The sequence below is a fragment of the Leptodactylus fuscus genome, chromosome 5 (assembly GCF_031893055.1).
Source record: "Leptodactylus fuscus isolate aLepFus1 chromosome 5, aLepFus1.hap2, whole genome shotgun sequence".
In the NCBI taxonomy this organism is placed as follows: domain Eukaryota; kingdom Metazoa; phylum Chordata; class Amphibia; order Anura; family Leptodactylidae; genus Leptodactylus; species Leptodactylus fuscus.
The window spans coordinates 124188990-124214717 of NC_134269.1; the positions used below are offsets into that span (position 1 = coordinate 124188990).

General features: G+C 41.4%; 1 protein-coding gene across 1 annotated transcript; it reads left to right on the plus strand.

Moving 5' to 3' along the window:
* The first annotated feature begins 930 nt into the window (after positions 1-930).
* Positions 931-17817, plus strand: ZBED4 (zinc finger BED-type containing 4). Its single transcript, XM_075274170.1, has 3 exons — positions 931-1101; positions 5634-5701; positions 13171-17817. Exon 3 carries the CDS (start codon positions 13361-13363, stop codon positions 16829-16831), a length of 3471 nt encoding a protein of 1156 aa, XP_075130271.1. The 5' UTR covers positions 931-1101; positions 5634-5701; positions 13171-13360; the 3' UTR covers positions 16832-17817.
* The last annotated feature ends 7911 nt before the right edge of the window (positions 17818-25728 follow it).

Here is a 25728-nt window from a genome sequence, read left to right on the forward strand (position 1 = left end):
GACACCCTGGGACGTCAGCGGAAATTCATAAATGTAATAGATGTGCAGCACGGTGGCTCAGTGGTTAGCACAGAAGTCCCAGGTTCGAATCCTGCCAAGGACAACATGTGCAAGGAGTTTGTATGTTCTCCCAGTGTTTGCGTGGGTTTCCTCCGGGTATTCTGGTTTCCTCCCACACACCAAAGACATACTGATAGGGAATGTAGATTGTGAGCCCTATATGGGACAGTGACTGACAATATATCTGTAAAGTGCTGCGGAATATGATGGCGCTATATAAGTAAGCAGAATAAATAAAATGTAGGTCACATGCCCTATATATATTACAGTAAATATATATTTATTATTTAGAAAGTGGGGGGGGCATCCTGGACAACCGCTTTCATGTACGTTACTCCACATTGTTTGCACACAATTCTACATCTGACCTTCCATACACGTGAATGGCTTTGGTTCCACAACATGCGCATGGATTCCTGCAAATTCTAGTCAGAAACCTTCAGAGTCCCTCATTAATACAGTGAATGACACTTATTACAATTCTATGCTCTATGGATGACTGGAGGTAGATACGTCAGCGCTGAAGACTATCTCGTGTCTTTCCTCTTTAGAACAAAAGCCCTAGTTCTGTTGTCTCTTCACGTCTTGGATATGAATGAGCCGCGACTGTTGTTCCAGCTCACCCCACCCTGGCTGGAGGCCACAAGTGCTCCGGAAACCCCGTACACAGCGACAACCATCTGCCAAAACAAACGCGACGCGGGCAGATGAGCGGGAAGGCGTGGCCGCCACTGTGTGTATGGCTGTGTATGCTGGAGGGCGGAGCCAATGACCCGGCCGTTCTTAACCCACCCCCAACTGAGCTGACGCTAGGACACAGCCGCCTGCAGGAAGCGGCCATTTTGAGAACCTTTGACTCGGTGACGTAGCCGCACGCAGGCCGCGCTCCGCCTCTCGTCTTCATCTCGCCGTCGGACGGAGCGTCGCGGGAACGGGAGGGAGACAAAGCATTAAACTAATGAATGGGGGCAGAGAGACCGCAGGCTGGTCTGTAGATAGCGAACGGTTACAGAGCCCTAACACAGACACCTAGCTGCCCAGGTAAGTGACCCAGGCGCGGACAGTAGTATGCCAAGAGTCAGGAGATGGCTCGAGTTCCGGTTTGAGGAGGGGTAGTGTGAGTAAGGCCTGACCACACATACTGACCTACAATACACAGTGTGGGCTCCCTCTCCGCTCCTTTGTGTGCTTCGCTCAACTTACCTCCACTTTGAGCCTGGCCACATTGCACAACGGCACAGGTGCCCCATGGTCACCGAGGGCTCAAGTATGTGCGCTCACAATGCAGAAAGTGCTGTCCTAAAGCTCACATGGCCGCACTAATGTGCTGGAGGTGAGTCCACTAGGTCTGCTGCACCCATGGCCTAGCTGTGTGTCTGCTGTGCCCCAGGGTGCCATGTAAGGCACATCTGTTTACAAGGCATATTTCTGGAGTGGTTATCTCCCTGATAGGATTAGCTCAGGGCTCCCTCTCCACTATAGGAGCCAGTGATCATGTTATTTATCTGTAGTCCTTTATCAGCCGTGTGCTTGCTACATAGTATCAGCTCGGCGGTGACCTTTGTAGTCAGCTAAGAAACCCAGGTAGAGCTCTACAAAGACAAAGGATCTCATGCCATATATCCTTTGGTTTGTAATTCCGTTTCCAACTAGTGTTATTGTCGATGGATAATCTGCGGATTAAAGGGATTTTTTTTAAGGCTTTGTGTGCTAATGGCCTAAAATACAAAGATTTAATGAATACAGTGTTGCTAAAGTGGGGTTAACAAACTAACTTAAATGGGTTGTCCAGAATAACCAGTTTTTTAATATGAGTGGGGGGAAGGACCCCCATACTTGCCTGTTCCTGGGGCTCTGGTGTCTCCCAGCACGGTCCAGTCCTGCTGCTGCAGTGTTTTCTTTCGGCAGAAGTCCATGTGACTGCTTAGAACAATCTGCGGCCTAAAGAAAGGACACGGAGCATCGATACGGGTCTCCTTTGGGAAAAATAAACGCTAGAGCAGCTGGACCGGACTGTGCTGGGGACTGATGTGTATGGTGGGTTTATTTTTGTTTTTTCATCTTTCGTGGCTTCATAATAAAAAAGGTGGCTATCCTGGACAACCCAAATGCAGCTTTAGTTGCCATTTGCAGTTCTGCTCGTTCCTTAGTTGAAGTTTAAGGGATGGAGGAATAAAATGTATGCCGGCGATAGAATTTGTGAGTTTGAAAGGGTTTTCCTAGAAAAGGTCAACAGTATCTTGACGCTAGGGGTCAGGCACCCAGGATCCCCACCGATCAGCCACTCGCTGCAGCACTTGGATAGGTGTCCCTATTCACATTCTTTCATAACAATGACTGTTTACAGCTCAGTCCTTTTCAAGTGAGTGGGGTTGAGCTTCAATACCAAGCAAAGCCCATATACATTGTACGGTTATGCTTTGTATTCAATGAAGAAGCTGCTGCATTCATCTGAGAGCCGCGTTGACTTCAAAGAGCTGATCTTTGGGGGTCCTCGGTGGAGGTCATCAACATGTAACTGTCGGAAGACCTTAACTTGTAGTTGGTTTATTGCTAAACCAGTATTGTGGCCCCTTAAGCTATGTCCTCGACTTCTTAAGAGGTTCCCTGCCAGGGTCTATGAGATTCGTCTTAGAGAATGGGTTGAAAACAGATTCCCTCCAACTTTACAATGCATGTGTGTCAATGGAAATTCATCATTTAAAGCCACAGCATATCAGTTGTTGTGGATGTTGCCTTCGGAGCAGGAAACCGCCAGTGAATTTCCCTCCGCAGGTTTTGCACAGTGTGTGGCCTTAGACTGACTGCACACTATCTTTTTCCATATGAAAATATGGTCTAAGTGCAGAAACATTATCTGGACTCTGTTATGATTTTCGGGTGTGTTGCTGCAAGTCACTGCCTCACCATGGAACTCCAGTCCCATACTGTAATCCCTAGAACGTATCAGTATCATATTGGTATGGGTTAACACGTACACTGGTCAGTTGCTGTGGTTGCTGGATTTGCACCGTATATAGAGCCAGAAGCAGTCTGCTCCATGCAGTGTATTTCTGCCTCTATTCTGGCAATAAAGCACACTGTATTGACAGCTGAATTTCCACCTTTAGGCTTAGTTCACACGGGCGCAGAATAGCGTATTTTGGTCCTGATTTTGACATGGGAAGCGGCGTCAAAATCGGGACCAAAATACGCCTGGTGGGACTGTCAGTCACAGCTTCCCGCTCCAGAGTAGACACAAAGTGAATGGGCCTAGTCGGGAGGGTGCTGCCATTTAGGCAGATGCCGCAGAATCCGCCTGAAGAAAGGATAGCTCGCATCTTTTTTCCGTGAGCGGCATGCTGTGAGCAGTCTCCGTAGACCACCATTGTGAGGGGGCGGATTACCTGGATTCCGCGGCATAATCCTCCCCCTCTGTGCCCATGTGAACGAGCCCTAAGGCTGCATTAGATGCATGCAAGAGCCATATATTTTGTGAATGTTGAGATACAACATATATAGGTACAATGTGCAAGTGAGAAGCAACATCTGGCTGCTGTGGTTAACTTGCTCAGGTGGCACAAACTGGCAAAACATGAGATGTGTGAATACTTAAATGCTTATGCTTAAATGCTAATGTTAACAAGTGGATAGAAACAAATTACTTGGGATTTTTTATTTCTTTGAAGGAACAGACAAATAAGACCCCCTTGGTGGGAAAAGAGGAATTTGCACTAGCACCACATTTGAGAACATCACTTTCTATAAATTATTTCATGGTGTGTTTGCGTGGGTTTTTTTTTTTTTTTTTTTGTTAAAAAAAAATTCATGTCCTAATATTTTATTGAGTTTTTATTGTCGCTAGGGGACTGACGCTTGGCCTGGAATGATCTTCTGTACTGAGCCACTTCCGGTGCTTGTCCAGTACACCATTCATCCCGATCTGCCAGAAGCAGAAAGCTCCATCTGCTATATAGCGGCATGCTTCTGGCTAGACAACAAAGCTTCCTGCCTCCAGCCCAATAATGTGTATGGGGCAGGCACCGAAAACGGCTCCGTACAGATGATGCCCCCAGTCCTGACAAGTCCGATCCTATCTTGAGGATAGACCATAAAATTTTTTTTAAAAAAAGTTGAGCAAATTCCTATTTTCTCCCAAGGAGGCCTTATTTGTATTTTGCTTATCTAGAATTCTTTTGGGGCATGCATGGTCTAATAAGTCCCCTGTACTGGCTCTTCCTAATGAAACATAGTACCCTCTTTGAAGGAACAGAAAAAAACAGATGAGGCAATGCAGTTGTGAACATACCCTTGCTGATACTTATTTTTTTTCCATGTTTGTTTTTTTTTTTTTTTTTCTCAAGATCACTCTGTTGTAAATCTCATTTTTATTTAGCACCCCAGTGCATTGAAATGTAATGAAAATCTTGAGGTGTAGACAGAGCAGATGGCACGGAAACAGAACAGAATTTGCAGTATTCCTAGGGTTGGGTGAATATAACATAACAAAATCCAATGCCTGTGATCAGAGTGCTGGCATTAAATCCCAGAGTGGCCGCCATCTTTAAAGAGCTGGAATCCACTGTAATAGTACAGCGGATGTTGGGAAGGGATCAAATGCTAGACTGCAATGGAGCCTGACTATAGTGGAGATCTGTTGAGTTTCCATTTTTGTGTCTGAGATTTTCATGTATGAGAAAAAACAAAGCTTGCAGAACTCACTCTTAGGGTTCATTCACACGGTGCAAGAGGGGGCGGATTTTGGCACTGAATCCACATTATAATCCGCCCCCTCACGGAAAAAAGAAGCGAGCTGCCCTTTCTTCAGACGGATTCCGCGGCTGATTCAGCCCCGGCGTCTGCCTCGCGGCAGCACCCTCCGCGCTACGCACGTTCATTTGTTCCTACTCTGGAGAGGGAAGCTGTGATTGTCATGGCAAGCGCGTTTTGGCCCGGTTCTGACACTGCTTCCCGTGTCAGAATCAGGACCAAAATCCGCCATTCCGCGCCCTGTGTGAACGGGGCCTTACTGTATCTAGCTTTCAGTTTTTCTCTAAATTGAAGGGTAGTCTTTCAGCCATTTTAAAGACTTTTCACCACTTCCACCAATTCTAAGTCTTTTCATCCTTTAAGTACTATTCCATTGATTCTTGCACAGCTGGAATTTTTGTAGCCCTCAGCTTTCTGGGGTGACCAGAACAGTTCGGGTTGGTAGATGATAGGCTAACTAGACTCTCATGTCTTAGGCTGGATCAGACAAGTGGGTGTGACGGTGCCTGCCTTTGATTGGAGATCTAAGTGACTCCACCTTTGCCCACTCCTGCTTGATGCCACCCACATGACATTAGAGAGTCTAGATAGCCTGTGACATACCTACAGAAAAAAAAAATTCCTACTGCTCCAGAGTCAGTGGAGAAATTCCTGTTTAAAGCTCGGAAAGAGCTGAAATTGGTGGAGATGGTGAAAAGTTTTCTTTGTTTACCATAGCTTGTTAAAGTAAAAAAAGACCCGAAAACCTGTGTTTTACTGTACTTGTATTACTCATATTAGTTTGTGCAAGTACCCTGAAAGTAATCTATTTTTTTTCCTTTCAGGTGATAAGCCTGGTCAACATGGAAGAATCTTTTGGTTATTAAACACACTGTTGAAAAGTGTACTTCAGGTATATTACTAGTTATAAATATTTCTGTGCTGAATTATATACAGTAAAAGTAAATATTTTGCCAGTGGATTCCTAGATAGATAGAACACTTCCAAAATTTGGGTGTCGATGTTCCCTTTCTGCCTGGCTGTCTTCTGGTATCGCACAAAATATTTCTCTTTTCTAATTGCCCTTTTGGACTAGGTATCTATGAGCTCAAGTCATGAGAGAGAATTCTATTCTGTTGACTTAAAAGCTGTAAACAAGGTTGTGGAGGTAGTATAGGCCAAACCACCAACTCCTGCTACACCTTTTGATAGTCATGGTCAGTTACAAGTAGTAAAGATCCTCTAAAGCAGAGGTGGGCAATTAATTTTCCCATGGGGCCACATGAGAAATTGTAATGATTCTAGAGAGCCATGCGCACCGTGGCAAATTTAGCTCCATCCACTTCTACGCTGACTCCGCCCATTCTCAATAATTTTTCCATTTGCCCCCACACAGTATAATCCTCCTACAGTCACCTGTACATTATGTCCCCACATTATAATGTTACCCTCCAAACGTCCCACAGTATTAAGTCCCTCTCCTGGTGCCCCATTGTAAACTAGCAGAAACTAGAGGGGACATTAAACTGGTGCAGCTGGAGGGGGACATTAAACAGTGGGGATAGTTGGAGAGGGACATTAAACTGGGGGCAACTAGAGGCAGATATGTCCCTCTCCAGCTACCCCCCATGGTAAATATCCTCCTCCATTTGCCCCCTAGTTTAATGTCCCCCCTCCATGTGCATTCAGTGTAACTGTCCCCATCCATCTGCCCCTAGTTCCCCCCCCTCTTGCTCACACATGCTGTCTCTTCTGTCTTCATCATCCAGCAGCTTGCTGTTTCACACTGTTCTGTATGGCTCCGCCCACTAACGAGTCATAGCCTATCCTGGTGATAGGCTGTGATGACATAATCACAGGTCCTTGAACAAACTTCCAAAAGCTATGCGAGCCGGACAGAACAAGGCAGAGGGCCAGATGTGGCCCGCGGGGTGTACATTGCCCAGGTCTGCTCTAAAGGGATAAAAAGTGTTTTTAATTCCTATTAAAGTACATATACAACAAGCTATGCTGCTATCTAAACAATATTTAAAAAATTGTATACCGTATATACTCGAGTATAAGCCGAGTTTTTCAGCACAGTTTTTGTGCTGAAAAAGTGCTCCTCGGCTTATATTCGGGTCATTACGGTAATTTTCTGCTAGCAGGCCAGGATAGCAGACTCCGCCCCCCCACCGCTCCATCACACGCCGGGTGACGTAGCCACGTAAGCTCAGGCCCGCACCCGGCGTGTGGCTGCTTCCTGCCCTGCTAGCAGAAGTACCGTAAGTACTTCTGCAGCTCTTAATGTACAGCATCACCGCGCTCCTAGCAGGAGCGTGGCGATGCTTTGAGCCCCGGCACCCGCCCCGTCTGGATGCCGGGTCCGGATGCCGGGTATGTACCGTAAGTGTAATGGCGCCGCTCTGCAGAGCGGTCGCCATAGAAACCGGCACCTCCGCTGTAATGCTTACAGCAGAGATGCTGAAGCTTATGCCTGCGATCTCTGATTGTAGGCATAAGCTATGGCATCTCCGCTATAAGTGTTACAGCGGAGGTGCCCTCCGGAGATGTCCTCCCCCCTTAGGCCTGCCCCATACCTTTTAAAGATGCAGGCCGGCTCCTGCGCAGCGAGCTCGCAGTAGCCGACCTGTTCCGACGACAGCCGGGAGCCTAATGAAGGCTCCCAGGCCTGTCATCGCTATATTACTATTACGGCTGGTCTCTATGACCAGCCGTAATAGTAATGTAGAGAATCTCCCATAGACGGCAATACACTTGTATTGCCGTCTATGGGACTTGCAATCAAATGACTGCAGGTTCAAATCCCCCAGGGGGGGGCTAAAAAAATTGTGTGTAAAAAAAAAAAAAAAAAAAAAAAAAAAAAAAAGTTTTAAAAAAAATATATATAATAAAAAAATTAAATAAATAAAAGTTCTAAATCACTCCTTTCCCTATAATTCATATAACGGTGGGTTCACACCAACACCTGATCTCAGTTATGCAGGTTTCCGTTTTCTGTCGGGAGAGGACAGAAACCGACATTCAGTGTCTGTTGGTGAGCGTCTTCTGCTGCCCATGGCAAAACCGTTATGTATAACGGAGATTGGGCGCTAGTGTGAACCTGCCCTCAAAGTAGAAAATGACACTGACACACATACACATTAGATATCCCTATGTCTGAAAGTGCCCGGTCTACTAAATATAGGGTATCTGTAGTGCTCCTATTCCGTCGGGAAGGGGTTAATAGGAGCACTGCAGATCCCCTATATTCAGCCAGGCTGAATTCCAACTGGGGGTAAAAAACCCAGTCCTCAAGCTCAGGGAAGGGGCAGACAGACAACCAAAACACCCCCTCCCCTTCCCCAGTATCTACTGCACCCAAGAACTCGGCCATTTTAATTTTTTAAAGAGGACCTTTCACCACTTTTGGGCACATGCAGTGTTATATACTGCTGGAAAGCTGACAGTGCGCTGAATTCAGCGCACTGTCGGCTTTCCCGATCTGTGCCCGGTGTAAAGAGCTTACGGTGCCTCGCGGCGCCAATCGCGCTGTGCTGTGGAGCGGGGAGGAACGCACTGTCAGCTTTCCAGCAGTATATAACACTACATGTGCCCAAAAGTGGTGAAAGGTCCTCTTTAAATTTTCCAGCAGCTGCTGCATTTCCCCCCTAGGCTTATACTCGAGTCAATAAGTTTTCCCATTTTTTTGTGGTAAAATTAGGGGGGTCGGCTTATATTTGGGTCGGCTTATACTCGAGTATATACGGTAATTTTTTTTTACATTTTGTTTTTTAAATGTAAAGGTAGGTTTTTTGAAGTTTTAAGTTTTATTCTTTATATGAATCTTTTTGAACTTTTTATTGTTTTTTTTTTTTTGTTTTTTTTTTGTGTAATGTCTCACAAGGGGATTTGAACCTGGTATCTCAGATTAGTATTGCAGTACATCGCACATAGGTGCTCTATGAGAATTGTGTATTGGCTGCCATGGCAACCGCACAGACCGAAGGGAGCAAGGGTGGTGATCTTGCCCCAGACCCCCTGGATGCTGAGATTATCTTCCAACTCCTGTGGGTGGTCCCAGCATTAGAACGCTGTACTGTTATGGTGCTGTGCATTAGGTACATGCTTAGAGCAGTTAGGGGTTAATCTTTTCTTGCCACAGCAATTTTTTGTTTTGCTCACTACCTTCCAAAAGGCATAATTTTTTTGTTTATTTATTTTTTTTATACCATTCACAGAGCCATATGAAAGCTTATGTATTTTGTAATTGTACTTCATCATGACAACATTTAATATTCTGTGCTTGGAAATCTGTAAAGAAAAAAAATCAGCATGGGGTGAATTTGCAGGGGGTGCAATTATGCCATTTTCTAACAGGATTTGTTTTTCTGGTGCTCAGTGTGGTAAAAATGCAATGTTGCTTCAGGTCAGAATAATCAGAGAACAATAATTAATAGTTTTGTTTTGTTTGTTTTTTTCTTTTAAATGATACAAGATCAGGGCTGTGGAATTGGGAGCCATGTTGGGTGGATTCTGAAAAAAAAGTTACCTTATTACTTTGAATTATTGTACAAATTGTAATATTGCATACTTAAAATCCCAAAAAGTGGTGTATCGGGAACAAGAATGCAATAATTTTGAAATCCTGTTTAGCCATATGGAACACTTATCAGAAATTGAAAGTTGGACATTTTTCCAAATCATTTGATAAAATTAATTTAGAAATTGATTGCCTCAACTCATCTCATGCCGAGCCGTACACGCCGGCACTTCCCATTCACTTCAATGGGACTGCTCGTAGTGAAAGAAGCAGCCCATTCATTTCTATGGGGAGCGCTCGTATGCCGGCTCCCAAAGAAATGAATGGAGCTGCTTTATACGCTGCTTATTCTGAACGTGTTTTACGTTCAGAATAAGCTGCCATATACGTAGTGTGAATTCACCCTAAAGCTGTAGAAGAAGCCATATATCTGCACAATGTAAAAACACTGCCGTTTTCTCTGGGCCATATAAGCTTTGGCTCATTTAAAGTGGACTGAGACAAAATATAAAACTGTTCTGTGGTCAGAAAACTCAAATTTTAAAATGCTTTGTGGAAACCACACACGCCAGTTTATAATCTGATGGTATAAGATGGCATTATTACCTATGACATTGGCAGCATAAATCACTTGAAAGGCATTACCAATATTCAGCAGTACCTAGAGGTTTTAGAATAACCTGCTCCTGTGCAGACGTTTTCTTTTTCAGGGAAAGCCTTGCGTATTTCAGCAAGATAATGCTGAAAATCTCCACTTAACAGAGACAGGCTGCAGGTCTCATTACTCACATTAAATGTGTTTAGAAGTCTCTGAAAAGGGAGTTTTAAGCAAGAGAAATGCTAGCTACAAATGTGCAAAGGGGCAAAAATATTAAGTTGCATAATGGTCAAAAACAATTTTACTCTTAATTGCACGCACCTGATAACTTATCCTGAAAAGTCACTTAAAATGTCAGGTATGATTACCGGCCCTCCTTGAGGAGAGAGCGCCTTTGCAGCCTGGTCTATAAGTCTCTCATCTCAGCCAAACCAGTTTTCCCTACACTGTGCTGATGAGATCCAACCAGATCGAAACAGCGCTGTCCACAGCTGGGATTCTGTTCCTTTTGGAATAGATTTACTGTTTTGGCTAAATAGCATCATAGCATTAGGCTTGTAGAAAAAGTCATGCATGAAGTTTAACCCCTTCCCGACATCTGCCGGCTGTAATAGTACTACGGCGGCTGCATGGTGTGCACACAGAACCTGTGTGTGCACCATGCCCTGCGAGTGTCAGCTGTATGTTACGGCTCACAATGCCTTGTAACACCCGCGGTCGGAACCGGGTCTGATCGTGGGTGTTAACCCCTGAGATGCTGGCAGTCAAACATGACCGCCGGCATCTCAGGGCTTTCGATCGGTCCCGATCGCCACCCCCCCACGACGGTTTCGGGGGGGGGGTTCTGGTCTTGGTAATGGGCAGCCGGGGTCTGATCGGTGACCCCGGGTCTGCCGCATCACTTCCCCCTCCGCGTACCTGGATAATCCTGCCAAAATGGAAGCTGTCAGCCCCGTGCGTCTACACAGGCTGACAGCTTCCTGTACACTGCAATACACGTGTATTTTAGCATACATGTAGTTAAGCAGTGGTCAGCAGATCACTGCTTCAATCCCCCATGGGAACAGAAAAAAAGTTAGAAAAAAGTAAAAATAAAAAAGTTTAAAATAAATTAGAAATAAAGCCCCCAAAATCCCATTTTCCCATGTAAAATATAGAAAAATAGAAAAAAAAATTACATATTTGGTATCACCGCGTCCGTAATAACCTGAACAATAAAATTAAATCATTATTTAACCCGAACGGCAAACATCATAAAAAAAAAAAAACTTAGAAAACCGCACAAAATGATTATTCACCACCTTTGCCTTACAAAATGTTAAATAAAAAGTAATCAAATGGTCAGATGAAAACCAAAATGGTACCAATAAAAAGCAGAGGTCATCCTGCAAAAAAATAAGCCTTCAACCAGCTCTGCGTACCGAAAAATAAAAATGTTATGCGATGCAAAAATAATTGCTTTTTTTTTCCCCCTCTAAATAAAATTTTTATTCTGCACAAATAGCAACGCATTAAAAAATAATATAAATGGGGTATCACCGTAATTATACCGACCTGCAGAATAAAGGTAACATGTTACTTATGCTGTACACTGCACGGGAAAAAAAAAAATGCTAAAAAGCAATGTCAGAATTGATGTTTCCTTACACATCCCACCCAGAAAGCATTAATAAAATGTAGTCAATAAGTTACAGGCAGCCCAAAATGGTGGCATTGAAAAGCACATCTAATACCGCAAACACCAAGCCCTCATATGGCCACATTGCCAGAAAATAAAAATCTAGCTTGTACAATGTGAAGACAAAAACCCCAAAAGTCGCCAAATCATTAAAACATAAGTGGCTGCGACTAGAAGGAAATGTATAAGCTGTGCGAGCGTTTTCAGGGGACACCCCATATTTAGAGCTTATGAGAGATAACACACCAGCGCTGATCCCCCCCAGAATGCCCCTCTTCCCCGTCCGTGCCATAGGAGCTAGTGGGAAAATAGAATGGGATTTGGTGTGCCCAATTTACTCCGCATAGCTTACATATTCACTTCTGGGTTACTAAAGCTCACTACATCACTTGATAAATTCTTTGGGGGGTGCGGTTTTCAAAACAGGGTCACTTTCTAGAGATTTTCACTGTTTTGACACCTCAAGGGCTTTATAAATGTGACATGGCTCCTGAAGCTGATCACAGCCAGATCTGCCCTCTAAAAGCTCCTTGGTGCGCCTTCCCTTCTGCATCTCGCAGTGATTCCATATATTAGTTTACACCCACATGTGGGGTACTATGATAGTCCAGAGAACTTGCATAACAAATTGTGGGATGCGTTTTCTCCTTTAACCCCTTGTGAATGTGCAAATTCTAGGGCTAAACGAAAATATTAGTAAAATAAAATCTGTGTAAATTTCACCTCCATTTTGTATTAATTCCTGTTAAGCACTTATAGGGTTGAAATACTAGGTTTATGTTTTGGCTTATTTAAGGGGTGCAGTTTTGAAAATGGGATGATTTATTGGGTTTTTAATACAAGGGTCTCTCAAAACCCCTTCATAACTGGATTAGTCCATTAAAAAATGGGTTTTGGAAATTTCTTGAAAATTTTGAATATTGTTGTTTCACTTGTAAACCTTCTAATGTCCATAAAAAATAAAAGGGTGACTAAAGTTTGATGCTGAGATCTGGGACATGAGATTTATGATATAATTTTGGCGGTCTGACTATCTGTCCATCAAATTTCCTATTTTTTCATAATTAAGCACTAAACATATCAACCAAAATTTACCACTAACATGAAGTACAATGTGTTACGAAAAAACAATCTCAAAATCACTTTGGTAAATTAAAGCATTCCAAAGTTATTGCCACATAAAGTGACACGTTATTGCCACATAAAGTGACACGTCAGTTTTGAAAAATCGAGCTTGGTCAGGAAGTCAAAAAGTGCCATCGGCGGGAAGGGGTTAAGGGGGCTATCCCTAGAGGGCAGCAAGAAGAGGCATTGGTTTCCTTATTACATCCTGGAAAACAGATTTGCATATTTCCCAGGTATGAGTAGTGTCCTATATGGAGTTTATTCTGGTTATGAGATTTCTGCCACCAAACAGCAAATTTTTCTAGCTGGTAAAGACATGGGAGCATAGCATCAATGATCAAAGAAAGATTGATTTTCTCTAAGGGGTTAGTAATTAAAGTAGGATTTATAGTTGTTAAATTAATTGATTTGTTACATTCTTATTTAGTAATTATTTTTATTTATATTTTTTTTCTTTAGGCAAGCTTATTTATTGGAATTTTGCAAATGGCAAAAAATCTCAAACATAAAACAATCAGATGATACTTAAACATAGCAAGCCTATAAGAATGTCTGCATGGACCAAACTCCTTAAAACATTTTGTTGAAGTTGGATGACAACCCTACAGTCTCGTTTATAACTGTACTAGAATACTTTGTGTTTCAAGTAATGACAAAGGAGGGCTCAGTAATAAAAATTGAACAGAACCTTACAATGGAAAAAATAAGTACTGTTAAAGTTGAAGTTGAAGATGATGATGAAGTGGTTGATATTCCTCAAACACAAATCAAGATGGAGGTAGATAGCATCAAACAAGCTGAAAGCAGTGATGAACAAGAAGACAAAGAACAACATTGTGCAGATACCTCACACACATTATCATCAAATGAAAATGAGGAAGATTATGGTGTTCTTTTTTCCCAGTATACTACCACACTCTATGATGCAGCAATGGAGGCTGTTACACAAAGCATAATCACAAACAAAAATATAAGCAACCGGAAAAAGTCCCCAGCTTGGAATCATTTCTTTATTTCACCTCGGGACAGTACCAAAGCTATATGCATGTACTGCATGAAAGAGTTCAGTAGAGGCAAGAATGAAAAAGATCTTAGCACCAGTTGTTTGATGAGACATGTAAGGAGAGCTCACCCTAGAGTTCTTGCCTCTGAAAATGGAAATATACCAAGTATATCCACATACTCTCCTCCTACCTTAGTACTACCTCTTCAGCCTCCTGATGTGGATACCAATGCCACCCCAACGAAAATGAGGAAACTCAAAATGTCTCCTCCTGAAAAAATAGCAGAAGAACCTCTGTCTGTGCTTTCTTCTGATGAAATATCCTCAGACTTGTCGATATCTGAAAAAAATGCGAGGGAAGATATTACAGTTTCCCCTTCATCTTTACCAAATAATCAGAATGATGAAGCTGCTGAAAATGTCACGGAAAAGCAAATATCAATTCAAAAAAATTCATCAGGTTCTCGGAGAAGATCTGCTGTATGGAAACACTTTTATTTGTCTCCACTGGATAATTCGAAAGCCGTTTGTATCCATTGCATGAATGAATTTAGTAGAGGAAAAAATGGAAAAGATCTAGGCACTAGCTGTCTGATAAGGCACATGTGGAGAGCCCATCGCTCAATTGTTTTACAAGAAAACAGTGGTGGCACAAGTTTACCACCTCCATATTCAATTCCTCCAACTCTGTTGCCGTCCCTTTTATCAACAGATAATGAAGTCGTCTCCACTGCAGTTTCTCCAGGAAAAAATGGGAAGGAAACGATCTCTGTACCCTCCTCACCTGAAAGAGCTTCAGAAGACTTACAGTACAGTGTCTCGAACGGTGAATTGTTTGACACTGGATCAGCAGTTTTACATTCTTCAGAAAATATTGGCGAATCTTCGGTATCTTCCCCTGAAAAATCTAATGACGATCACAAATCATTAGCTTACGATTCACCGCTTTTCTTCCAGCAAAATAAGAAGGTTATAAAGCGATTAAAGTCTGAGGTCTGGCATCATTTTACGTTATCGCCTACTGACAACCTAAAAGCAGTTTGTAGATACTGTAACTGCATGATCAGTAGAGGTAAAAAGGGAGATTTAGGAACTAGTTGTTTAATGAGACACCTTTACAGGAGACATCCTGAAATAGTTTTAAACCAAAAAAGCTTTGATGGTGGTCTTGCTAATTCTCCTTATGCTACCTTGGCATCTGCAGAATGCTCATCCTCAAAAGTTATTGAGCTGTCAACTGCTGCACCTCATGAGAATCAAATTGTTTATCCATCAAATAGCAAGAAGACCTCAAAACTGTGGAATCACTTTTCAATATGTTCTGCAGATTCAACTAAAGTCATATGTATGCACTGTGGGCGTACAATAAGCAGAGGGAAAAAGCCAACCAACTTGGGCACCAGTTGTCTCCTGAGGCACCTGCAGAGATTTCACAGCAATGTTTTGCAGAATAATGGTGTTTCAGAAGCCTTACCATCTGCCGATGTACACATGCCAGTAAACACTGTTTTAACAGCCTCCTCTTTTGATGAAACCAATGATAAATTCAGTGACTCTCATCCTGTTGCCAAAAAAATTACAAGTCTTGTAGCTGAAATGATTGCACTTGATCTTCAACCATACTCTTTTGTAGATAATGTTGGTTTTAATAGACTTCTTGAATACTTGCAACCTCAATACTCTCTACCATCTCCGACTTACTTTTCTAGGACCGCAATCCCAGATATGTATGAAAATGTGAAGCACATAATCGTCTCCCACCTAAAAGAAGCTGAAAGTGGTGTGATACATTTTACTGCAGGAATCTGGATGAGCAGTCAGACACGGGAATACTTAACACTTACTGCTCACTGGGTTACATTTGATTCCTCATTCAAGCCACACAGCGAAGATTACCACTGTTCTGCACTTCTACATGTCTCCCAGATTGATTGTGATTATAATGGGCTGAGTGTTCAGAAGCATCTAGAATACTTGTGGGAGTCTTGGATAACCTCATACGGTCTTCAAATCGGCATCACTGTAACAGATAATCATAGCATAGGAAAAACCTTAAATGAAAGTGATCATTCAAGCGTTGAATGTTTTGGGCACACAGTTGACTTAATTGTAAATGAAGCTATTAAGAGTCAAAGAATGGTCCAAAACCTTCTGAGCATCGCACGGAAAATTTGTGAACGTGTTCACAGATCAACTAAAGCGAAAGAAAAATTGGCAGAGTTGCAAAAGGAGTATGGATTGCCTCAACATCAGTTAATACAAGACGTACCTTCAAAGTGGAATACATCATTTCACATGTTAGAACGTTTAATTGAGCAAAAGCGAGCTATTGACGAGATGTCGATTGAGTGCAACTTCAGGGAGTTGATAAGTTGTGATCAGTGGGAGGTCATGCAGTCTGTATGCCATGCCTTGAAACCCTTTGAGGCTGCCAGTAAAGAAATGAGCATGCACACAGCTACTTTAAGTCAGGTAATTCCAATGATCCACATTCTAAACCGAAAGATTGAAATGCTATTTGAGGAAACGATGGGCATAGATACCATGCTTAAGTCTCTGAAGGAGGCTATGGTTTGTCGTCTGTCATCAACACTTCATGATCCAAGATATGTTTTTGCCACTCTTTTGGATCCTCGGTACAAAGCATCCTTATTTGCTGAAGAAGAAGCTGAGGAATATAAACTTGGATTAATCAGGGAACTGGAAATCTTAAATTCTACCTCAGATGATACACCTGTTGTCAATGGGTGTAGCAAGCGTTCACCACCCAGCCATAAGGATGACAATATCTGGTCACTTATGGCCAATTTAAAAAAATCTAAGAGTTTAAAAGAGAAATTACCTGAAGACATTGTGTTGGCTTATTTAGAGGAAGAAGTTCTTGAGCATAACTGTGATCCATTAACATATTGGAACTTGAAGAAATCATCTTGGCCAGTTTTGTCGAAATTGGCCGTACGGTTTCTTGGCTGTCCACCAAGTGTTATTCCTTCCGAGAAGCTCTTTAACACCTCAAATGACAGTGGCAATTTTAATCAGTCTAGGTTAATGATGGAACACTTCGAGCAGCTAATATTCTTAAAAGTTAATCTCCCACTGATTTACTTTCAGTATTGAAAATAGTCAGGAGAAACTTCATGTTGCTTAACCAATAACTGAATATTGTACGTATGATAAATTGCTCCCGTCGGGGCCATGTATGACATTTAAGTGACTGTAGTTTTCTATTGTGTCACAACGTTTTGCTTTAAATCTTGTCTTCATGTGCCTTACTCAGTTCTTCAGGCAGCCAGACCTTGTATAATTGTTTTTTTTTTGTTTTTTTTTCTATCACTTTAAAAAAGTTAGTCTTGTCATAATATATGAAATTCTGTTTGGTTTCAGAATTGTAAATACATATGTAAAAAGTGAATACATTTTTGGTATAGACTGCGGAGAAATGATGTAAACAATTTTATTCTGTAGTTTTACTTCAAGTATGTACAAAATGGAAAGGTACTGTATTTTAGTCATGGTTCTTTTAATAGTGTCTTTTTTTTTTTTTTTTTTTCCCTGTGTGTTCTGAATAAGCGGCATTTATAGATCAGGTTTTGTTTCCATCATGGGTGCTAATTTATTGTAGTCTATATCAACTGTTTGTGTTTTTTATAGAAAATAGAAAATTTGCATAAGATTGGAATGAGTTTAAATTTGGTTCCTAAGGCTCCATTACATCAGCCCTGTCAGTCTCCTGTTTGTATTAGAGAAATGTTTACAATTTTGTCATTTAGTCTCTTGTGCATTTAGTCTGTTACACAAATGTCAAAGTGAAAACTGCAAAAATTTGTGAAACACACAGTGTAGCAGATGAGACTGTTTTTTGATATTACCATTATCCTATTGGGAAATTTGTAATTGTTCTACTTATTAAATGTCTGGTATTAGGGTTTTGTTTTTTCTTTTTGTAGACTAACTTTTAATGCTGTGCCATTGGCGGCTAACCGGCGGAAATATATATTTCTGCACTCAAAGCATATCAGAGAGCTCACAAGACACTCCTCGTACATGTTTTACTATAGTCTGATCTTGTTTTCAAAATTTTATGTAAATGTTGCGGTTGTACATATGGGTAATAAAAAAAAAAAAAAAAAATCAGTTCAGTTTTATTTTCTAAAACTACTTTTCCACTTTAAATTTACAACTTTAAATGAGTGGTTTCTCACTGGTCCCATTTTTTCCCTCTTTTTTTCATTTGCTGTATATTACATTTTAACTGTAATTTTTATTCATGATAATGTACTGAAGTCAGTCCTAATTTTTTTTTTTTTACATCAATGTATTAGTGTATTTATAAATGGTCAACAGATGTTTCTGAAATTAAACCATTTACAGCATTTTGATCTAATTTACGGCAGCTTTGTGGTTTTATTCATACAATTATACAACTGTCCATACTGTTTTTAGCCTGTAGGAGGGAAATTAAGCTTTAGGTAGACACTGGATGAAAAGGAATACATGCATAAAATGTATTAAATATAAAGGGTGCCGGTAATGGGGCTAGGCAATTATGACCTGCAATTAATCAGGCATTTTACCTCGATTACAATTGATTGCAATTATTTAGGTGTCGTCAAGTTTCCAGTTAGAGTATGTGTTCAGACCCCAGAGTATAGCTTGTGGAGGACTAGGGAAGGTGATCAAACAAACTGTTACTCACCTCTCCTGTGTTGCGGCTCGGCTCCCTTAAGTTTTCTGATCTTGTTACTGAGGTCAGGGACCACTGAAGCCTATGCGACTTAACTCAACATGACCCACTGAGGTTCCATTCGCATATATCAGTCGTCTCTGATGTCATTCAGGGAGTCTTGCTGTGTCCCTGGAGAGGTGAGTAACACTGTTTATATGTTTGATCAACTCCATTGGGCATCTGCTTATTGTACCCTGTGGTCGGAAGCGACCCCAGAGTATAATAGCATTTTTGTTCAGACTAAACACGTTCAAACCGAAACTGCAGGTGGAACTTTACAAATATTGTAATAACCACAATAATAATATGAACAAAATCACGTTGGTTATCGGATTTGGTTATTTTTCAATTAATCTCCCAGCCCTAACCTGTAATTGTATACATATTAATGAATAGTACAGGTGTGTATAAATAACTTTATAGTCTATTATTTCTAGGCTGATTCTGGGTCATGTGATTTGAATGGGCACCTGAGTTTCTGCTATAGCCCCTCAGGAGGAGATGGCCGACTAAATAATTTTCATTCTAAAGGCAGCTATTATATTATTGTGAACACATGGAAGAGGTAGGGTAACGTAGGTGCTGGTTCTGATCAATTGACTCCACTTCAAAATTAGCCTGGGAAAAAAAAAAGTTTTAAATAAGTCCCCAGATAACCCCCTTTCTGTCCACTTATCAAGAGGCTTTCCAATTTAAGCTTTTTCAGTTGTTTTTAAAACCAATATTGTAGATGGGTTGTCTGAAAAATCACTGCAGTCAGTAACTTGTATTACACTTATGCTATTTCCTTTAACTGTACTATATGTAGTAAAATAACTTTCTACCACTACAGAGCAAGACATTAATGAATTACTAGTCAGCAGGATTCTTATGGGACCGTTCACACGGGCACAGAGGGGGGTGGATTATGGCGTGGAATCCACATCATAATCCGCCCCCTCACAATGGTGGTCTATGGAGGCCGCTAGCGGGAAAAAAAGTGACATGACCTTTCTTGAGGTGGATTCCGTCTCGGGGAGTCAATAGAAGTGAATGGGAGGTGGAAACTGCGTCGTGATTTTTTGCCAAAAAAAAGTGTCGCGTTTTTTTACGGTCCATTAGTTGTCCAGGAAGGAAAAAACACTTGGCGTTTTGTCAAGCGGTATTTGCCAAAAAACCGCTCTAAAAAAAAAATAAAAAAAAATGCCACAAGGTCCAAAAACTGCTTCCTAATTACGAATTAGTTTTTCTCCGGACCAAATTACGCCACACTGTATTCACGTGTCGACTAAGCCCATCACCCCTCCTCCCTCTTATGCTAGGTTCACACCTGTGTTCGGGTCTCCGTTCGGTGGTTTCCGTCTTCTGCATGCAAGAAGACGGAAACCACAGACCGGGTCCGGCCGTAAGCGGCGGTGAGCATTTTATGCTCTCCGCTGCAAAAGAGTTTTTTTTTTTTTTTTTAAACTGGACACAGAGTACTGCATGTCCGACTCTGTGTCCGGATTAAAAAAAAAAAAAACTGTTTTTCGGCGGAGAGCATAAAACGCTCACGGCCGGACAGCTTTCAAACCCATTCAAATGAATGGGTGAGAGAGTCCTGCAGGTTTCCGTCTCCTGCCTCTATTTTGTGCAGGAAACGGAAACCTGCAGAACGGAGACCGGGCGCAGATGTGAACGAGCCCTTAGTCTTCTGTGCTTGACAAAGTATGGATGACTAAATCTCTTAGTGAGCAGACAGTGGAGAAAGGAACATTATTTGATTAGATTATCAAACCTGTATATACACCTGTACTATTTATTATACGTTTTATAATTGGAGGTATGCTTGAAGTATTTCAAGATGAAATTGAAACCTTTAGCAATGCATTGGAAGACAACTAGCTAAGCATTCTATTGTGATTAAATACCATTGTGATAAAAGTTGTTTCCCTTTCCATCATTTGTGTATAAATAAAATGTCTAGTGACAAAATGTTTGCCTACCCTTAGCTTTAAAAGACTGCACTTAAATTATTGCAAATGCTGCTTGCCTGGCTGTTGTGAAAAACTCCTGTGCTACCTTTAAAAACAGTTTTGCCACACTTTCTCTTTTCAACATATGGAAACTGCTGGATGCATTTACTTACTAGTAATGGCTTAGTGTACAAATGAACTATTATTACTTGTAGAAGAAACTTAAAGCAGTTGCCTGGGCAAAAAGGAGCAACCAGGTTTTTTTTTTTTTTTTTATCAGCTGGGGGGAAGCAAAAAACCCTTTATACTTTCCACAGTTCTCCTGTGCCTCCCAGCACGGTCCAGTCTTCTCAGTCCAGTGTTGACGTGTAGCAGAAGTCAGTTAATGGCCCTAGTCAAGAGCATGTGATGTCTCTACCTGTGTCATTACTGGTCTCTTGATGAGACTGCTAATTGGTCTGAATGGATCCATGATGTCACAGACAGTGAGCAGTTTCACTGTGAGAAGATGCTAGGGCAGCAGGACTGGACCACACTGGGAGACCACTGATGCATTGGGTACAGGTGCAAAGTATTATTATTATTTTTTTTTTTTTTTTTCACCTCCCATTAGCCTATTAAAAAAAAAAAAAAAAATTGCTTATACAACCTCTTTAAAGGGATTCTATCATTGGCTCTAGTGATTAACCTCCCCCTTTTTACACACATCACACAGTGCTTAGTGAACTTCCTGAGTGCAATGTGGAGGCTAATTAGCATATCAATAAAAGAGGATTAATTCAAAACCGGCTAGGAGGATTAATAAATAAAAGGTATGTCTGGAGTAGTTTTTCTAAAGGCTATGCAAATAAATGCTTAGTTAAAAATCACTAGAGCCAATGCTAAAATCCCTTTTAACACACAAGGTAAAAGTAAAGTAAAATTAGACAAGCAGGCCTAAATTCTCTTTTAGCCTAATGCAGGTAACTGTAGTCTCTTCAGTATTTTTACTCTTATTTATAAATGAATAGGGTATAATAAGATCAAGCAAGTGTTTCAGATATTGGAAAGCATCAACTTTATGTAAATGCACCCTAACATATTTCATTCTGGGCCTATCACTCAGCCTTCTATACATTTCCACTTGCTTACAATCTAGTGGTCTTTCTTGACTTGAATGCAGGGTTGTTTGAGGATAGTCATAGTGAACTTTTTTTTTTCCTTTCAAAACTGAGATTTAACTGTTGTCCAAAATAGCTGGATAAACATTAGAGATGTTCCAGCTGAGGTATAAACATTGTCATTAATTCATTCTCCTTCTCCATAGAAGTTGAACAGATTGAGGCTGGGCATATGGGTGGCTCAGAACGCTGTCTGGGCTTGGGTCTAGGAGTATTTTGTATATAATCAAAAATTAACCGCTCAGTAGTTTCCACTTTATAAATACCAAAAGGTAAGTAGATGAAGTGTTTAAGCTGTAAGTAATAATGGAAGCAAGGGGTCTTGGAAAAAGTGATTGTAGAGATTCAAAGGGCAGAATCTGTAGAGTACAATGGTCCACTCTCTGTAAACTAGAATAATCTCTTTAAACCAGGGCCTAGCCATTACCGTGGTAGGAGCAACTGGAAACAAAGGATTGAACAGAAATGTATTGGAAAACAGACTGGTGAATACTGGAAACTTTGACCAGATAACCCTAGAGAATCTTATAGGCCATAGAATTGTTCCATCAATTTTCCCATGGGAGGTTGAACATAGTAGATGAGGTTGGATGAATACAACAGTCCATCAAGTCTGACCTATAACCCTACAGTGTTGATCCAGTGCAAGGCAAAAAAAAAAATCCCATGAGGCTTATGCCAATTGCCCCATTTCGGGGGAAAACGTGTTTTTTTTTTTTTCTTTCCTGATTCCGATCTGGCAATCAGTATAAAGACCTAGATCAACGTGACTTTAAAATCTAGAACCTATACCCTGTAATATTGTTCTCTTTGAGAAAGGTATCCAGGCCCTCTTTAAACTTGTTAAATGAATCCACCATCACCACATCCTGGGGCATAGAGTGCCATAGCCTCGCTGTTCTTACTGTAAAGAATCCCCTTCGATGCTGCTAGTGAAAATTTCCTACAGATATAGAGGATGTCCTTTTGTCACTGGTCTAGGAGTAGAAGATTCTTTCTATTGTTCCTTCATATATTTGTACATTGTTGTTAGATCTCCACGTAGACGTCTTTTCTCTAATTTGAGTAACCCCAAGTTTGGTAATCCACCCAATCCCATAGTAATTTTTATTGCCCCTCTTTGCACTTTTTCTAGTTCGATTGTGTCCGTTTTGTATACTGGTGCCCAAAATGGCGCACAATATTATAAGTGTGGCCGTATCAGTGATTTGTATAGAGGCATAACCATGTTCTAGTCATGAGAATCTAGACCTCTTTTGATGCATCCCATAATTTTATTTGCCTTGGCAGCAGCTGCCTGGCACTGGTCACTAAAGGTAAGCTTGCTGTCCACCAAAATCCCTAAGTCTTTTTCATTGACAGTCTTACCCAGTAATTTACTATTAAGTACATAGTCATACATTTTATTACGTCGACCAAAGTGCATTACCTTAGTCAACATTAAACTTCATTTGCCAAGTCTCCGCCCATGCTTCAAGCTTCCTCAGATCCCCTTGTAGTATTTTACTATTCTCATTTTTGATTGCCTTAAAAAGTTTAGTATCATCAGTAAATATGGACACCCTGCTTTTTAAACGCTCTACCAGGTCATTAATAAAGATATTAAACAAGAGAGGACCTAATACTGACACCTGTGGCACCCCACTGGTGACTGTGGCCCAGTCTGAATATTTACCATTAACAAGTACCCTCTGTTTCCTATCAGTGAGCTAGTTGCTAACCCAAGTGCATATGTTTTCCCCTGTCCCGACATTCTCATTTTGCATACCAACCGTTTATATGGAACAGTATCAAAAGCCTTTGAAAGGTCCAGATACACCACGTCTACTGCATTACCCATGTCCAGTCTTGAACTTACCTCCTCATAGCAGCTGATCAGATTAGTCTGACAGGACTGATTCCTCATAAATCCATGCTAATTGGGTGTTATAAGATTATTTACATTGAGATACTCCAGGATAGCATCTCTTAGAAAGCCCTCGCATATCGTACCCACCACAAAAGTCAAACTTACTGGTCTATAGTTTCCAGGTTCACTTTTAGGGTGCATTCACACTGAGTAAACGCTAGCTTATTCTGAACGTAAAACACGTTCAGAATAAGCGGCGTCTAAAGCAGCTCCATTCATTTCTATGGGAGCGGGGATACGAGCGCTCCCCATAGAAATGAATGGGCTGCTTCTTTCACTCCGTGCAGTCCCATTGAAGTGAATGGGGAGTGCCGGCGTATACAGCAAGCTCTGCTCATGCCGGAGCGTACACGCCGGCACTCCCCATTCACTTCAATGGGACTGCACGGAGTGAAAGAAGCAGCCCATTCATTTCTATGGGGAGCGCTCGTATCCCCGCTCCCATAGAAATGAATGGAGCTGCTTTAGACGCCGCTTATTCTGAACGTGTTTTACGTTCAGAATAAGCTAGCGTTTACTCAGTGTGAATTCACCCTTACACCCGTTTTTTGAAAATTGCCATCACATTTGCTATTCACCAATCCTGTGGAACAAACCCAGTCATTACTGAATCCTTAATTATTAGATTATAATGGTCTATCACCTTGCTTAATTCCTTCAGGACTCAGGGGTGTATTCCATCTGGACCGGGTGATTTCTCTATTTTAGTGTTTTGAAGGTGGCGCCGCACTTCCGCCTGGGTTATACAGGTGACATTTAATTGAGAGTTATCATGTTGCTTGAGTGCCTGCATTCACAGGCACATAGACAAGCAAAAGGATAACAATATTTTGAATTTCAGGCTCCACATCTTACCCTCAGGCCACAGGCAGTTTCACAAAATCCTAAAATAATAAAAATTAAACTTTATATTTTTAGGAGCTTGTAGTGGATGGTAAGATTTGGAGCCTGAAAGTCAAAAGTTTAAAACATTGAACAGACACTTTAGTAAAGACAATAGTCTCGTAGCATATTGGACCACTTGGAGTGGCTTTCTTCCCTCCCCCCTTCGGATTACAGGAATGTGTTTTTAGTTTCCTCTATACAGCAACTATTGTTACAGCCGATCCATTCCAAGGAATGACCAGTTGTGCATTCAGACATGCTATTTGGAGCCCTACTATTGTATTTAGATAAAATTTGCATGACTGCACGGCCTCTTTATCAGTGTAATTATCAACTTCTTTCTCTGATCTTCACAAGTTAACTAATCCCCTTTTGTTGGATGGTACTACCATAATCACATTCTTTGTGTACGCTCAACACCATTGCATAACAAAACCCACAAAATTAACATTTGTATATCCTTGCCCCAGAATTATCTTGCCCTGTTTGAAGTCACTCAAACTTTGTGCCACTTAATTGGATTGGCTTTGGGCTACTGTCAGGATCACTAAGTAGCCTTCCCAGTTTTTATCCCTTAAGGCTGGTCTTACACGACTGTAATGCTTTTACGGTCCGCAAGTTGCTGATCATCAACTTACACTCCGCAGATGTCCATGACCTGCCGCACTCGCCCACAGAGTTCTATGGGCGAGTCCGTGCAGTGCCGTGAATTGCGGCCATTACAGACATGTTCTAAAAAGTGCGGCCCTCGGTTGCAGCCCGGCACACAACAGCTAAAATATCTGGTGGTGTAAGAGGCCGCTTTGAGTATAATGTGTCCGCAATTGAAAACCCTCAATTGCGGACTTAAACTACGGTCATGCAAGACCAGCCTAAGGCTTATAAGCAACATAAACTGTTCAATCTAAGATCAAATGAGCCACATCTGGCTCGCAAGCCATAGGTTCCCGACCCCTGATTTAGATAAACTAAACCGATATCCAGTCACAGCTCAGATATTTCTGTACCAAATCTGCCTTTCATGAATGAATCATTCCTTTTCCCATAGTATTTTAAAGTAGAAGTTGTTTTTTTCTGATATGCCATGTTCATTTATCGGAATCAACGGACTGGGACTCAGTTCAATAACTAGAGCAGACTCCAACTCACGAGCCTCACATCGGGCTCACAATGTTCTTTTTTTTTTTTTTTCCCCTATCAGTATGTCATATATGTCTTTTTGGAATATGGGATGGAAATCCATGCAAACACAGGGAGAACATACAAACTCCTTGCAGATGTTTTTTTTGCGCTTGGTGGGATTTGAACACCAGGACCCAGCACTGCAAGGCTACAGTGCTAACCACTGAGCCACCGTGTGGCCCCTAGTCTGACATTTCGTCCCAGCTAACAAGGAGATG

What these genes read in the sequence shown, in the direction of transcription:
- ZBED4 (XM_075274170.1), top strand. Translation starts at nt 13,361, where the DNA reads ATGACAAAGGAGGGCTCAGTAATAAAAATTGAACAGAACCTTACAATG.